At 38.0% G+C, this 15,104-nt stretch overlaps 2 protein-coding genes across 4 annotated transcripts in view; both read right to left on the reverse strand.

Annotated features, from left to right (window-relative positions):
• The window catches only part of LOC127813053 (glutamine-dependent NAD(+) synthetase), an 80,158-nt gene extending 73,961 nt beyond the window's left edge, over window positions 1-6,197 (reverse strand). For 2 of the 3 annotated variants that reach the window (XM_052353766.1, XM_052353765.1), the window contains exons 1-6: window positions 5,828-6,197; window positions 5,503-5,724; window positions 3,630-3,932; window positions 2,763-2,986; window positions 2,556-2,659; window positions 997-1,131 (exon numbers count right to left, since the gene is read on the reverse strand). In XM_052353766.1, the coding sequence (XP_052209726.1) occupies window positions 997-1,131; window positions 2,556-2,659; window positions 2,763-2,986; window positions 3,630-3,932; window positions 5,503-5,696 (960 nt within the window). In that variant the 5' untranslated portion in view covers window positions 5,697-5,724; window positions 5,828-6,197. The remainder of the gene's footprint in view (window positions 1-996; window positions 1,132-2,555; window positions 2,660-2,762; window positions 2,987-3,629; window positions 3,933-5,502; window positions 5,725-5,827) is intronic. The other variant, XM_052353763.1, reaches the window with a different exon arrangement.
• Window positions 6,198-14,250: 8,053 nt separating this feature from the next.
• On the reverse strand, window positions 14,251-14,859 carry LOC127813497 (protein FAR1-RELATED SEQUENCE 5-like). The gene has a single exon (XM_052354496.1). The coding sequence runs from the start codon at window positions 14,857-14,859 to the stop codon at window positions 14,251-14,253; it is 609 nt and encodes a 202-aa protein (XP_052210456.1).
• Between the last annotated feature and the right edge of the window lie 245 nt (window positions 14,860-15,104).

Raw genomic sequence — 15,104 nt, forward strand, 5'->3', positions numbered from 1 at the left:
AAAATGGACAGATAAATTTTAGAGAGAGAAGCTCATTTTGAAGACTTAAAGAGAGAAACCTCTCTCTCTTAGATATCATAGGCAAATTAAATTACAGAAATGGGCTCCTCATTCTAAAATGTCTGCAAGTTTCGCAAAAGAAATGCATTTTTTCACTAGAGATACTATCAAACTCTCAACGCTTGTGAATGCTGCAGCAGAATGAATGCTGTTGTTCATAGAAATTTCATAGTTTGGAGAAATTTATCACTCACCAGATATAATCCATTTTTTATTTATTGTACACACAAACTTGGAACAGTTGAGAAATAACTTTCACTTAAATTCGGTTAGAAATAAAAGGATCAAAAGTCATTGAAACTCGCAATTTCTCGAAATAAGGATTTCCATGAAAGAAGCAACAAAAAGGAATGAGAAGAAACATGTCCAAATTACACAAAACCTACAAAATTTGAAACTGAAGACATCAAAACACGCTCCTTAGAAAGGTGAGGGCCAGCCCAACACGCAATCAATTGGAGAGGAAGCCCCGCACATTTTCGTGATGTAAACCTAATCCCCTTGAGGCAACATGATTGGGACAACAGAAACTAGCCAAACCTTGATAAAGCATATTTAGAAAAGCTATTAATCATTCCTATCTAATATCACATAATGAAGAAGCTCTGACTGATGTTGGCATATTTAGGTGAAAGATCACATTGAAGCCCATGCAAATTCTGATGTTTTAAACATGACAATTAGTGACAAGCACAAAAGAGTTTTTAAAATGGCATCTGCTATCTAGATCTACACTTTCTCGCATTTACTAGAAAGGAAAGGATGGAAGATATCTGGCTTTTCCATGGGGTAGTATGTCTTGATGTTTTAAATAAGTCAAAAGAAGCAAAATGTTCATACAATTAAATATAAAACATGGGTTAACCAGAAGCTAGGAAGTACAAACTGCCAACAATATTTTAATTTTGGGCGATACTTTCCAGACCAAGAACTGACCTTAAATGGACTTGAAAGAGACATTTGAAGGTTAAAACCCTGACAAAGCTTGTAAGGTGATGCCACTGACGGAGCTTTGGATTTGCAACTTGCCTGCTCTTGAAAACTACTTATAGATCCTCTAAGACTAGCAACCTGCCAGTGAATAATAGAAGCACTTAGAGCCAAGGTCTAATATTCAAATGATTGTAAAAAGCAGCCTAGGGTCTATAATAGTGTAAGTAATTGGATAATCATATGGTAAGATGCACTATTGAACAGAGTCCTGCCTCTTGCAGCATTATAAAAATGCCAACAACATTAAAAGGTTCAAGCATATGACAAAAAATTATAAAATATGAATATGCAACTGTATAAAAGGATCTTCCATGTTAAACAGATAATGCATTAAACAATTACTACTCTCTGGGCTAGAATCTAAGAGGAAGAAAATTTTATGTTTCTAGCTCAGTCTATTGCAAAAAAGGACTTGGTGAATAAAATGAAGTTAAGTTGGAGAAAATTATTTCAATGACTAATTACAGATCTGAATATCAAAGAATTAAAGCTGAAAACAGATGTAAGATGATTGGGGTCTTTGACTAGAATAAAGGAAAAAAATCGAATCCACCAACAGGATGGGCCAGGGTATGAGCAGATGATGTATCAGCAAAACAATTTAATGCTAAATTTTCTAAAAGTTTCTGCTATCACATGCACAGGAGAATGGAGACAAAATCTGAAAGACCCAACAGAAACAAAGAAATGTATATAGCAGGATTCAGAGGATAAAAAAAAGCCCATAAGGCAGTGCATAAGGGTAAAATTGTCACATCGTTATCACATGTTTTAATTTGAAAGTATACGGAAGGTTTTGCAGATGAATGTTCTTGGATATTTGTTTATCTCAGATCGACAAGTGGACTTTGAGCTTCCCTTTTGCATTGGTCTGCATCTAAATTCTGGGTATTTTATAGTTTATTCAATAATAGAAGCTCATCCTTGGTAATCTTATTGGTAGTTGGCGTCCCTTAATGGACACCCAGCAGCTTAGGCAGAGTCATATTTGCCTGTTAACAAAGAAAAAATAAACCAAAACATTTTTCAGATCGTGGTATAATGCCATGACAAGACATATGCATGGTCTATAAGATATATATGTATATATATTTATGCATGTATGATCAGACAGATTCATGGTCTACAAGAAATATATATACACACACATATGACATATCTATAAAGTATTTATAGTAGTTATATTCTCAAACTTGTAACATGCTTAAGACAGATTATAAATACATCTATAAAGTATTTATAGCAGTTATATAAGACAGATTCATGGTCTCTTCAAATGTCTCCCTCATGGGAAAAGCTATTTTGTGCCTAAGTTGCAGCACCCTGGATGTCATTGCACCTCTTAGAAATCTCCAACAATGAGAACAAAACCCTGAAGATCATAGTAAATGGTCGAGCAGAAGCTTGAAGAACACAGCAACATATATAGTAGCACAAATAAAGAAGACAAGTAACCCCCAGAATTTAAGGGACAACAGGAACAGGAACAGCTTAGAACATACTGCATCCAGGTCTATTTGAGCAACCACCACCTCAACATCCTTCAAAGAAAATTGTGAGCCTTGAGCAACCACATCACCATTCACAACAACACAGGAACATCCATCTGCCAATTATTAGCAGAAAACTCTTATGGATGTCAATTACGTGTAAACAGTAAATGCAAATTTAACAAATCAAATCACATGCTTAAAAATCCCTTTGTTTACCATAGTAAAGGCGTCCACCATCACATCCTTGATGATTACTGTACATGTAAACTCCTCCACGAGTATGTGTAGCACCTATGAAAGCACGAAGGCGAAGGTCAAGCTTTCGTAATTGGTGGTGACTTCCACTAGCATTCATAAACACTTCAACACCATTCAACGCAAGCTCGGCATGAGGAGGAATGGGAGTAAACAGTTCTTCACAAATTTCAGCTGCAACAGCTCTGACAGATAACAAGGCTCAAGAATTAGACTTCAGGCAACAGCTGGTTAAAAATATGGCAACAACAACAATCACAAGCCTTAATCCCACTAGGTTGGGGTCAGCCACATGAGTTTTAGGTCTCCAACCATCTCTATCTATAGTCAAATCTTTTGCAAGGCCATAATATCCTATGTCATGTCTAAGGGTTTTCCACCAAGTTTTATTTGGTCTTCGTCTACCCTTTCTGCTACGAACTTCTTCTATTCCATCTACTCGTCTCACAGGTGCACCTATCTGGCCAAAAACATGAAAGAATAAAAGGCAAAACCTGCTAGTCTGCTAGTGCAAGTGTTCTATGTCTTCTAGCCACATATGTCAGCATAAGGAGCTGATTCTAGTTAATCTTTTTTCTAGGCTCTTTATTAACTGTTTAACTTAGCCTGATGGCCCTGATGTGCTCTATTTCTAATACTCTTAAGCAAGTGAATAGATGTTCCGTGTAATATGTTACTCTAAATATGGGATAGGAGAAGCCATGTACTCAACTTTATTTCAAGATCAGTAAGTTCAGTTTAGTTTATGGGCAATAGAGATTCACAAAACCCACACACACACACGCATAGTAGAATAAAAGAGATAGCATTAAAGACATCTTAACATACGTGTCCAGAAACTGAATGTATCCATATCCAAAAGGCACCGTTTGCTGTGACAAAGCCTCAGATATGTCAGTTGGGAGTTGAAAGTCTACAAGCTCTTTTTGCTTCCATGCTGTAAACCATCGGAGCTCCCTATAGTTCCCATCATTTGCAAGCCACATCTTTGGGCGTATCATGATAATTTTTCTGTTAAGGCATAATACTTGACAGTTGTAACGCTCTGACCCTTTGATAATAGGCATACCAAAGCTACATAGGATGCCATCTGTCCAGTCACCAAGTAAAATATCTCTTAAGCATTCCCATCTGTAAGAAGAAATACTCCAAAGTCATGATAGCAAAATGAACCATAACCAATAGCAGGCACTTGATTCCTTAAAAAACAGTATTCAAATGCATCAATCTAGTAATTTGGCAAGGACTAACATCAGTACATATTGTATTAGTGTCAATACTTGATAAAATCAACTAGTGCCATCAGAAAAAGGCTATATGAAATCAATCTATTAGTGCCATCAGAAAAAAGGCCATATCCTATCAATCTATAAATTGATTAACACATCCCCTTCATTTCAAATGGTTAAACTATACAAAAGTTTCCATACTGATCTCCTTCAAGGTGATTTCACCAGAAAGCAGTGAATTTTAGTTATCATACACATTCTAGAACCTCTGTGGCATAACCAGGTTCCACTTCATTTCAAACACTGGAACTATCAGTGTTGTAGGTAACCCATGAGATAGGATAATCTGTAACATCAGTACAGCCATCAGATAAATATATATATATATATATTAGGGTAAAACAGGACAACTGTGCCAACATAACAAACTAAGCAATTGCTACTAGAGGAGTATTAGTGGAGGTGTGATAGAGCATTACTGCATGAAGGAAAAAAGAAGTTGCAAGATGATAAACCAGCTGAGCTGGAACAAGAGGAACAAGGAATTGTTCAAGACATCACAAGGAGAAGAAGCAACAGAGAGGTCAGACATCCCTGAAGGTATTTAGACTAGGAAGGAAACAATTGACGAAAGCAGGAATAGTTGACAACAGAGAGAAGCCAAATAATCTATTTATGGAGTGTCATTACAGTTAACTATATAATTTCCCAGTTGACTATAGAAGGGTTCACTTCAAGAATTAAGGAACAAGCCTTACAAAGCTATAACTACAATAACAAGGTGCTTTAGGAGGCTTGTACTTGGTCAGATTTCTGTTCAAAAATCGGTTAGGAGGCATTAGTTGGTTTGGCCTGAAACTTACAACTTGTACAAGGAGTTTTCATGTTTTGAATTGGGGAAATAATGAAAATTCAGTTTCTTCTTCTTCTTCTCTTTGCTTTCCAATCTCTTACTTTCTCCCTTAATTCTCCCTGGCCTTCGAGACCTTCTCCCCAGGCCATTGGAGTTGGTCACTGACTCAAAACAGGGAGCACAGTTAACAAGGTGCTTTGTTAAAACCCAAAAATATATATATATATACCAACTTTATTTATCGGTCAAAGTGGGAGGGTGTTCTAATGGGAAACTTGTGTCATTCTTGGTTGATGTGGGAGGGTGTTCTAATGGAGAATTTTTCTTTCGGTGATGCAGCCATCTTAACTCTTACGTACACATTTATATGTGATATTTACATATATGAACCCTCTAACGAAATAACTCACAAAAAGAACAGAAAAATAGAAGCCAAATTGACAAAAATATATTCCATAACAACAAAACAAAAGCAAGATCCAGGCGCTAAAATTTTCCAATCAAATAGAGGATAAACCCATTCTTTACGTAATAGCTGCCACCGTAACAATGTCCACACATCATTTTGTCCAAAATCAACTGAATTATCCACAGATACGTGCGCGAAAAGCTTGCTTACGCATGAGAGACGGTGTCGAGTTCTAAGAAATGGTCCTCGCAGCCATAGCCAGTGATTTCTAGCTCGGGGCCAAGCCTGATGACAGCCCCCGCTTCTCTAGCCCTGACAATCGACTCCTTGATGTTCTTCACGTTGCAGTCGAAATCCATAGCCCATTGGTTCAGGTTACAAGTCGCCACCTTCAATAACCTCATAGTTCAATTCCTTCAACCTGCTCTTTACCTGCAATCAACACCACTCGTGAGCTATACCTCCAACACCGCATTAACACTACCGCATATTCGTACGCAGAATTACAGATATATGCATCTATATTGGGATTTACCTTGGGAATTAGGGCCGTGGGATCGGAATCTTTTGGAATCAGATACTGTGTGTTGAGGATTGGGAATTCCGACGAGTTGGAGAACAAGATTTCAGATTCAATGAGTGATTTTCATCGCATGCATTGAGAGAGAGGGTTGAAGTAGAAGGAATCAACTGCAAAGAAGTGGAGCGAGTCCAAGTCAGTTGCCCCGTTGGACGGTTTGGGCAGCCATGCGAGCCAGGCGTCTAGTTTGGGGCATGACATGTGATGTGGCTTGATTTCTTTCCATGCATTTGCGGAGTTTTTGACAATTTTATCACTTCCTCCAGAGACGGCGGCCGCCACACGGGGAAGAAGAGAGAGAGAGAGAGAGAGTCCAAGGACGGAAAAGACATATACTCGCTTCGTTATTAGGCGAGTGTATATATTGAATAATGTTATATTAGGTGAGTGTATATATTGAATAATGTTATTGATATATCTTTATATATATCTTAAATTATATAAAGATGTATCAATGATAAAAAGGTTTCTCATGAAGCGCATAAAGGTGCATAAAAATGAAGGGTATTTTGATCATAATACCCCTTTATGTAGCTCAAGATATACAAAAGTAATGTACATGTAACATGATTCTATATTATTACACGACGTATATGGGAGAGTATAGTTTTTTGACATTACGATCATGTTAAATTTTAGTTAGTTTGTATAATTTGTCTAATTTATAGATTATTATATGTAATGAGAGTTTGTCAAATGCAATGATATTGTAGGTTTTTTTTAGTGGAAATGGTAAAAAGTAACCACTATTTAAATATAAAATTCCTTTTTAACCCCTTTTTAAAAGAAAAACATTTTTAAACTTTCAAACAAACCAATTACATGAAATAGCCACTTTGCCAAATTTGACCATTATTTATTTAAAAAATTAAAAAGAAATAAAAAATAAACACAATAATAGTCAAATACTAAAATACCCCTCACCCCCATTACCCATTTCACCCACCTACTTCATCTCTCTCACACAGTAACCGTCGTCGCCGTCGTGACTGCCACTCGCCGCCGCCGCTGTGATAGCCACTTGACCGCCGACGTCAATCTCATCTTGGATGAACAAGGTTAGAGTTTTCTGTTGATTTTAATAAACAAAGATGCTGGAAATGGTCACCGACGAAGCTTCGTGGTCGGCAACCATGGAGATCGATTGGGCTTCGTCGCGAACGAAGCCCCACGGTCGGGCTTCGTTTGCGACGAAACCCGCTGGGGTAGAATCTCGATGGGCTTCGTCTCTGCAACGAAGCCCCCTTTGTCGCTCGCTCGATCGAGCTTCGTTTGCAGACGAAAATGCTTCGTCTTCGTCTAGAAAAAGCCCGATTGGGTTTCCTGAAGCGTTTTCGTCTAGACGAAGCCCGATTGGGCTTCGTGATAGGAAGCCCGATCGGGCTTCGTCTGCAAACAAAGCTCGATCGAGCTTCGTTTGCACACGAAGCTCGATCGAGCTTCGTGTGACGAAGAAAGCCCGATTGGGCTTCGTTGTAGGGAGACGAAGCTCGACTGGGCTTTCTGGAACGAAGCCCAATCGGGCTTTGTCTCCTTGCAACGAAGCCCAATCACAACGAAGCCCGATCGGCCGCAACCAAGCCCATGCCCAATTGGGCTCCCCCGACCGTTGGGCTGTGACGCAGCCCGATTATCGCTGCCCAACGAAGCCCGATCAGGTTTGGGTTGCGATGATCGAGCTGCGACAATTGGGCTTTTTCTTCTTTTACTTGTGCTTTTACATGTGCTAAGATAATTATTGTTTTTGTATTTTTTTTCTTACAGATGGCTGAACAAAAAACTATAAAATTTACTTATCTTCATGCTCACTGGATATTACTGCCCGGAATGCGAGTTACTACTCATTGTGGGATCAAACACCTTGAGGCGATGCGTCGTGCTCTAGACCGATACAAGTTATTGGATAGATTCCTATAGGGCCCATTAGGACATTTCTTGAAGATGCCTTTGTCCCTCCATTTGACTGCACCACAGTTGATATATCATGTTCTACTAGGGAGGTGACATTTTCGAGTGCCCACCACGATGAGATGTGGTTCGAGATTGGCGGCACACCATACAGGTGCGGGAGGCAAGAGTTCATACTTATTAGTGGACTCCGATTTGGGGCTATTGATAGGGAAAGCCTTGAACTGAAACCTGTTGAGCCAGAGAGTTTACGTGCTCGACTATTTCCACAACATAAGAAGGGGGTGACTAGAGACGACCTTGAATTACTTATTAGTACCAGAAAGGACATGGTTTTAGAGGATGCCCTGAAACTGATTTACATTGCTGTGGTCGACATATTTTTGTTGGGCCAAGATGAGCGTGGGCATGTGGATGATTTCTTGTGGACTATGGTCGAGGATTTACAAGCATTTGAGATGTTCCCTTGGGGTACATATGTCTACAGTAAGAGTCAACATTACATCCGGTTGACCACGAAAGAAAGAAAATTGACTGGTGACGGTGGGAAGAAAATCAACCTTTATGGTTTTGTATGGGCGTTTCAGGTACTCTCTCCTTATTGTATATGATTTGTCGTACTCACTCCTTATTGTACATGATTTGTCTATAGTAACTAAATGTTTGTTTTGTTTTTTAATATTTTTTTTCATTTTTTTTTTTGCTCTCTACAGTGGTGGTTGATCGAAACATTCCCATGGATTCAGAATAAATGAGCTGTCAGACTGTCCGACGCAGACATTCCAAGATGCAGAAAATGACTATCCAAAAAAAGGTCACAGATAAAAAATTACGATGACTGTCTTAGGAAGGAAGCAAGTGTGCAACTTACCTCTAAATTTAGTTTATTTTTAAATCATATCTATCTAAATAATACAATTTTGCAGGCACAAGGATCGAGTCCGACTCTTGAGCCCACTGATGATGAGCGGGAAACAAATTTTTAGAGATCTTTTAACCCTCAACACTCAGTTGGGGTCGACGTCTATAAATTTGGGGGCGGAGGGGGTGAAGAGGAGGAAGAGAATGACAGGGATGAGGATGAGGCGAGTATGATACATTTAGATGAGGAGAGAAAGGAAAAGAATAGGGAGGAGAAGGATAAGGAGGAGGCAAGATTCTTTGATAGTTCGCACTACGGACAATACGAGATAGGGATATGATTTTTATTATAATAATGGTTTTGATTTATATTTTTTGTAATTGTTTATATATTTTTTATAGGAGGGAAAGGGGGAGAAGAATAAGGAGGAGGCAAGATTCCCTTACAGTTCACACCACGGACAATACGAGGTAGGGGTATGATTTTTATTATAATAATAGTCTTAATTTATATTTTTTGTAATTGTTTATATATTTTTTATAGGAGGGAAAGGGGGAGAAGGATAAGGAGGAGGCAAGATTCCCTGACAGTTCACACCATGGACAATACGAGGTAGGAGTATGATTTTTATTATAATAATAGTTTTAATTTATATTTTTTGTAATTATTTATATATTTTTTGTTTGCCCTTTTGTAGATCACCGAGATGCTAAAACAAACTCTAGATACGTTGCGGAGAATAGATGGGGAAATGAATCAGGTGAGGACATAATTGTTGAGACTAGAGAGGGCGCAGGAATCACTAGAGAGGGGGCAGGCAGCACTATGTGCTCATCTACGCATCCCGCATATTTCCCCAGATCATAGAGATAATGCTCATGAGCAGTCCCAGGGTGGTGATCAGGTAGATCTTGATCATCACGATGAGGAGCAGGCATCTACATCTAGAGTAAGTTCCAAATTTACTTTTATACGTTTTACTTCATTCTAAAATATTGTAACAGTTAGGTTTTGTTCAGGAGGAAATGGTTAAGGTCGACAGGTGACCTATGCGAGATAGATTGCCATCGCAGTTTCGTCGGCCACCCTTCACCGATCCAACAAAATATAAAAGGAGAAAGAAGGATACTGCTTTGGAGGGGTCGGACGTGGACCCGATGCCGCCGGTACTAGACCCAATGCTGCCGGACATAGAGACAGTGCCCCCTGAGGGTTATTTTTTATTTGCATCAACAATATATTCTTACTCTTATTTTTCTTGGTTGTTATAGTCTTCACACCGGTTTCATTCTTAACCTAACATCGGATGACCTCTGAAACATAGAGAATGAGGCCAACTAGTTGGAGGGTTATCATATCGATAGTTACATGTGTTGCCTGAGACGTATACAGTCTCGGTGTCAATATGACACAAACTACGCTATCATGTCAACCTCGCTTTTTGTGAGTTTGCACTACTTTTTTTTTTTTTTTTTTTGCATCTTAATTTAGTCTATGACCAATATTTTTATTTTATTTTATTTTATTTTTCAGGCATCCATGGTAAGATTTTCGGAACAGGAGTATGGGGGCAACATGAGGGTTTTTGTGCCTTCCATCGCATTTGTTCCGGAAGAGTGGACCGGTTTCATTGACGGGCGTACTGACATGAGTCTCCCTTGGTGGATGGTCGATTATGTAAGTCTTAATTCATTCCATTTAATGATTTATTTATTTATATCCGTATGACTGACGTATTAAAATAAAATACAGGTGTTGCTCCCTTGTAATGTAGCGAATTCTCATTGGTTTCTCTTAAAGATTTGCTTGAAAGATAGGAGAATTGTCATATATGACTCCAATGCCATGAATGAAGACAGTCGTAGGAGCAGGGTCGAAGCTATACAACCACTTGTGAGAATTCACTAAAGAAAGCTACATATTATGAACATGTAACTACAACTGCGACGCTAAACAGAGATTGGGAAGTGGAGAATACTGATACTCAGAAGTTGCCTCGACAACCGAATGGGTAAATTAATTTAAATTATATTACAGAGTCAATTTTCATGAAAATATGGTTATGCTGCCAATGTGTGTTATGTCTAATATAGGGCCAGCTATGGGTGCTACGTTATCAAATACGTCGAGGACATACTGAGGCATAATGAGGATCACTGGCAGATGCACCCAACTGTGGATGTCCGTACCCTCCGGAGACGGATTGGAATATTTTTGTATAGACATAGCACGGTAGTATACTTGTAGATCAATAGATTAGAAGATTCTTCGTTTTGTGTTTTTATTTTTATCTAGTTCAAATGTTGTATATTTTTGTATAGGTATAGCAAATTGTATATTGCTCACTTGATGAAATGTGGTTTGCGGTGTTGTTGAGGGTAAGGGATAAGTGGTTGTGGTGGCAGTATGTTGTTGGGAAGAGAGACTGAGTCTCTAATGTTGTGATGGTAAATATTTTCATGTTATTATGTTGTTGAACATAGAGATTGAGTCTCTAATGCAGGTTCAATGTCCAAGAAACAAGGGAGACTTTGTCGAAATTTTTAAATTACACTTGTGGGGTAATTTAAAGATCATTACATCATGTTGATCCAATGTTAGTAGTTAGAACAATTCATCATGTATTTGTTGTGCATTCTACCTTCAACTAACTCGAACAACGTAACAAGAGATCATTTTAGTGTTAGTGGAACCCATAGATTGAGAGGAAAAAATGAAAAACTTGGAAATGACAAATGAATTTTTTGTAGTTGTTCCTCACACAAAGAGAAAAATAATACATTTTTGTGATATATACATTCGAGTTTTCCCAAATAACGTTAAAAGACATCATTTTAGTACTAATGGAACATATTAATTTGAAGAAAAATAAAGAAAAATTAAAAAAAAATCATTTTTGGGCTTCGTGGGCCACAAAGCCCGATGGCCGGGTTTCGTGGCCCACAAAACCCGATGGCCGGGTTTTTGTGGCCCACAAAGCCCGATTTTTTTTTTTTTTTTGCAATTGAATTTGTTTTTAAGTTTCCCACTAATATAGTCTGAAATAATAGTGATTGTTAAGAAATTACACTCTAATTTTTGAGCAAGTTTATTATTATAGCGTTATTATCTTGATTTGTCCAATATTATTAGTAGCAATTGATCATGTGTTGGTTGTGTTGATGATGGTGGATGGACATCCTCACACAAAGTGAAAAATAATGACGTTGTTGTGATATATACATTCGGGTTTACCCAAATAACGTTAAAAAACATCATTTTAGTGCTAATGGAACATATTAATTTGAAGAAAAATAAAGAAAAATTAAAAAAAATTATTTTCGGGCTTCGTTTTCGTGGCTCACGAAAAAGTTTTGGTGCAAAGCCTGATTTTTTTTTTTTTTTCGCAATTGAATTTTTTTTTAAGTTTCCCACTAGTATAGTCTCAAATAATAGTGATTGTTAAGAAATTACACTCTAATTTTTGAGCAAGTTTATTATCATAGCATTATTATCTTGATTTGTCCAATATTATTAGTAGTAATTGATCATGTGTTGGTTGTGTTGATGATGGTGGATGGACATCCTCACACAAAGTGAAAAATAATGACGTTGTTGTGAATATACATTCGGGTTTACCCAAATAACGTTAAAAGACATCATTTTAGTGCTAATGGAACATATTAATTTGAAAAAAATAAAAAAAAAATCATTTTCGAGCTTCGTGGGCCACAAAGCCCGATTTTTTTTTTTTTTGCAACTGATTTTTTTTTTGAAGTTTCCCACTAGTATAGTCTCAAATAATAGTGATTGTTAAGAAATTACACTCTAATTTTTGAGCAAACTTATTATCATAGCGTTATTATCTTGATTTGTCCAATATTATTAGTAGCAATTGATCATGTGTTGGTTGTGTTGATGATGGTGGATGGACATCCTCACACAAAGTGAAAAATAATGACGTTGTTGTGATATATATATTCGGGTTTACCCAAATAACGTTAAAAGACATCATTTTAGTGCTAATAGAACATATTAATTTGAAGAGAAATAAAAAAAAAAATTAAGAAAATTATTTTCGGGCTTCGTGGGCCACAAAGCCTGATGGCCGGGTTTCGTGGCCCACAAAACCCGATGGCTGGGTTTTGGTGGCCCACAAAGCCCGATTGTTTTTTTTTTTTTTGAAGTTTCCCACTATTATAGTTTCAAATAATAGTGATTGTTAAGAAATTACACTCTAATTTTTGACCAAGTTTATCATTGCATCATCTTGGTGCCATTGAAACTGCATTATACACAAGTTGTCAATCATTAATTATGAGTTTAGATGAAGGAAATTGAAAGATTACAAATATAAATAAATCCAATTTCAAAGATTAATGTAAAAAATAATATTCATTTCTGAGCCCCCGACAAAAAGATATTTGATTGATGTTATCATCCTTTTTGTATCGTGCTAGTGATTTTTGAGCATTGCTGAAACACAAAGGATATATATGGTCAGTAAAAATTCCATTAACACTTTGCGAGTAAAAAACATGTTTTTTTTTTTTTTTTTCACAAACGATCTAACTACTATTGATAACATATGTGATAACATTATATCATACCTGAATGAGTTAATGTCTATTGATTGTTTTCATCATTGACAATATTATCATCACCTGGAATTAACAACTGTATAGGGCACCGACGACGAGTGTGTCCAGTTTCTTTGCAAATGCTGCATTTCCGGCTTGCCCTTGCAGAGGCCTTAGCAACATCCCTGGATTCCAGAGTAGTGGCTGTGCTCGACTCTCCAATGGAGGAAGTCCATTCATTAGGGCAACCAAGAGTGTTGTGTCCTAATTCACCGCATTTTCCACATTTTTTTCTTCGACGAGCTTCCCCCATGGAAGGAATCCGACCATTTCTCGGTCTACCCGGTTGTCTTCTTTGCACAGGTGGGAGTATAACTATTTGTTTGACGTACGCTGGAAGAACCCAAACGACCTTGTTACGGAGAGGATTGATGGGAAGTGCATATGCGCGTTTGACCCAATCTGTAGTGTAATATGAATGGCAACGCATATGGTAGTGCACCCTCATGAAACTGTCGCATAAGGAAAAGAAACACATAGTGTTAACATATCACACTAAATTACGAACATAATATGCAAATAAAAGTCAAACCATGATACCTGCTAGCAGCAATTGCATGAAGACATGGCATTTGATCAATGTCCCACTTGCGACAACTGCATGTACTCGCAACAATCTCAACTATCCCATCGCCTTCCTTTGCATGTTGCACGAGGTATTTGTTCCCTTGTATTATAGGAACTACAGGACATCCTCGGTCTAATGTTTTGGCATGCGCCAAGTTGACATGTGCCACTACAGCAGAGGCCACAATGGTTTCAAGTCTGGCAGCTGCAGCACGCCTATCACTAAACCATTTCTGAAGCATATCTCTCAAAAATTCATGTACACTTGTTATAGGCAGCCGGTGTGCTTTCATCATGCATTTATTGAGAGACTCGGCAATGTTGGTGGTCATCATGGAATATCTTCTTCTTGGACAATATGCACGTGACCACTTTTTCGGTCTTGCTTCCATCAATGTCAGATGAGTCTGAGGATGCATCGACTATATTTCTGCCAAGTATGTATCACGTTCTATTGTGGTGTAGCTGTATGCTGCAAGGTAGAATGCAGTCATCACATCTTTTCGCTGTCTACAATGTTTCTTCAAGTTTTGCTTAAGGTGGAAGAAACAAAAGACATGTGGGACAGAAGGGAAGACATGACTTATCACATTCGCAATGCTTTGGTGACGATCAGAAACAATAACTAAATCTTCTCGCACTCCGATAGCCTCTCTCAATTTCGTCAAAAGCCATATCCATGATCTGTCAGACTCACCATCTCCAAATCCAAAAGCAATGGGATAAATCATTTCCTCCCCATCTTTGCAAGTGGCAACGAATATCACCCATTTGCGTTCACCTTTCAAATGTGTGGCATCAACGGCAACAACCGGTCTTATGTAAGATCGGAAACCATGAAGACAAGCTCTGAGTGCAAAAAATGAATATAAAAAATAATTATTTTCATCTGTCTCTATTGCCGTGATACTGCCAGGATTTGTTTCTTTTAACATGTGAAAATATGGGGGTAGTTGCTGATATGATTCATCCGCATTACCATAAGTAAGTCTCTTTGCATGTTGTAAAGACCTCCAAGCTTTAGTGTACATGATCTACACACCATGTTGTTCCAGCAACTCCCCCATTAGCATTCTAGGTGTATATTCACTACTCGCCACTCTTTCAGAGAACAAACTTCCGATGACAATAGCCTTCACACTTCGAAAATGTGAATCATAGACGTTCAGAGTACACGTGTGACTCGGCATAAATTTCACCACATGCCAAAACGAACAACCAGGTCTGCATCTTACACGAAGCATAAATTTACAGTTCACATCCTTGCAACCAACCT

This window comes from Diospyros lotus, chromosome 11, assembly GCF_014633365.1.
Source record: "Diospyros lotus cultivar Yz01 chromosome 11, ASM1463336v1, whole genome shotgun sequence".
Classification (NCBI taxonomy): Eukaryota; Viridiplantae; Streptophyta; class Magnoliopsida; order Ericales; family Ebenaceae; genus Diospyros; species Diospyros lotus.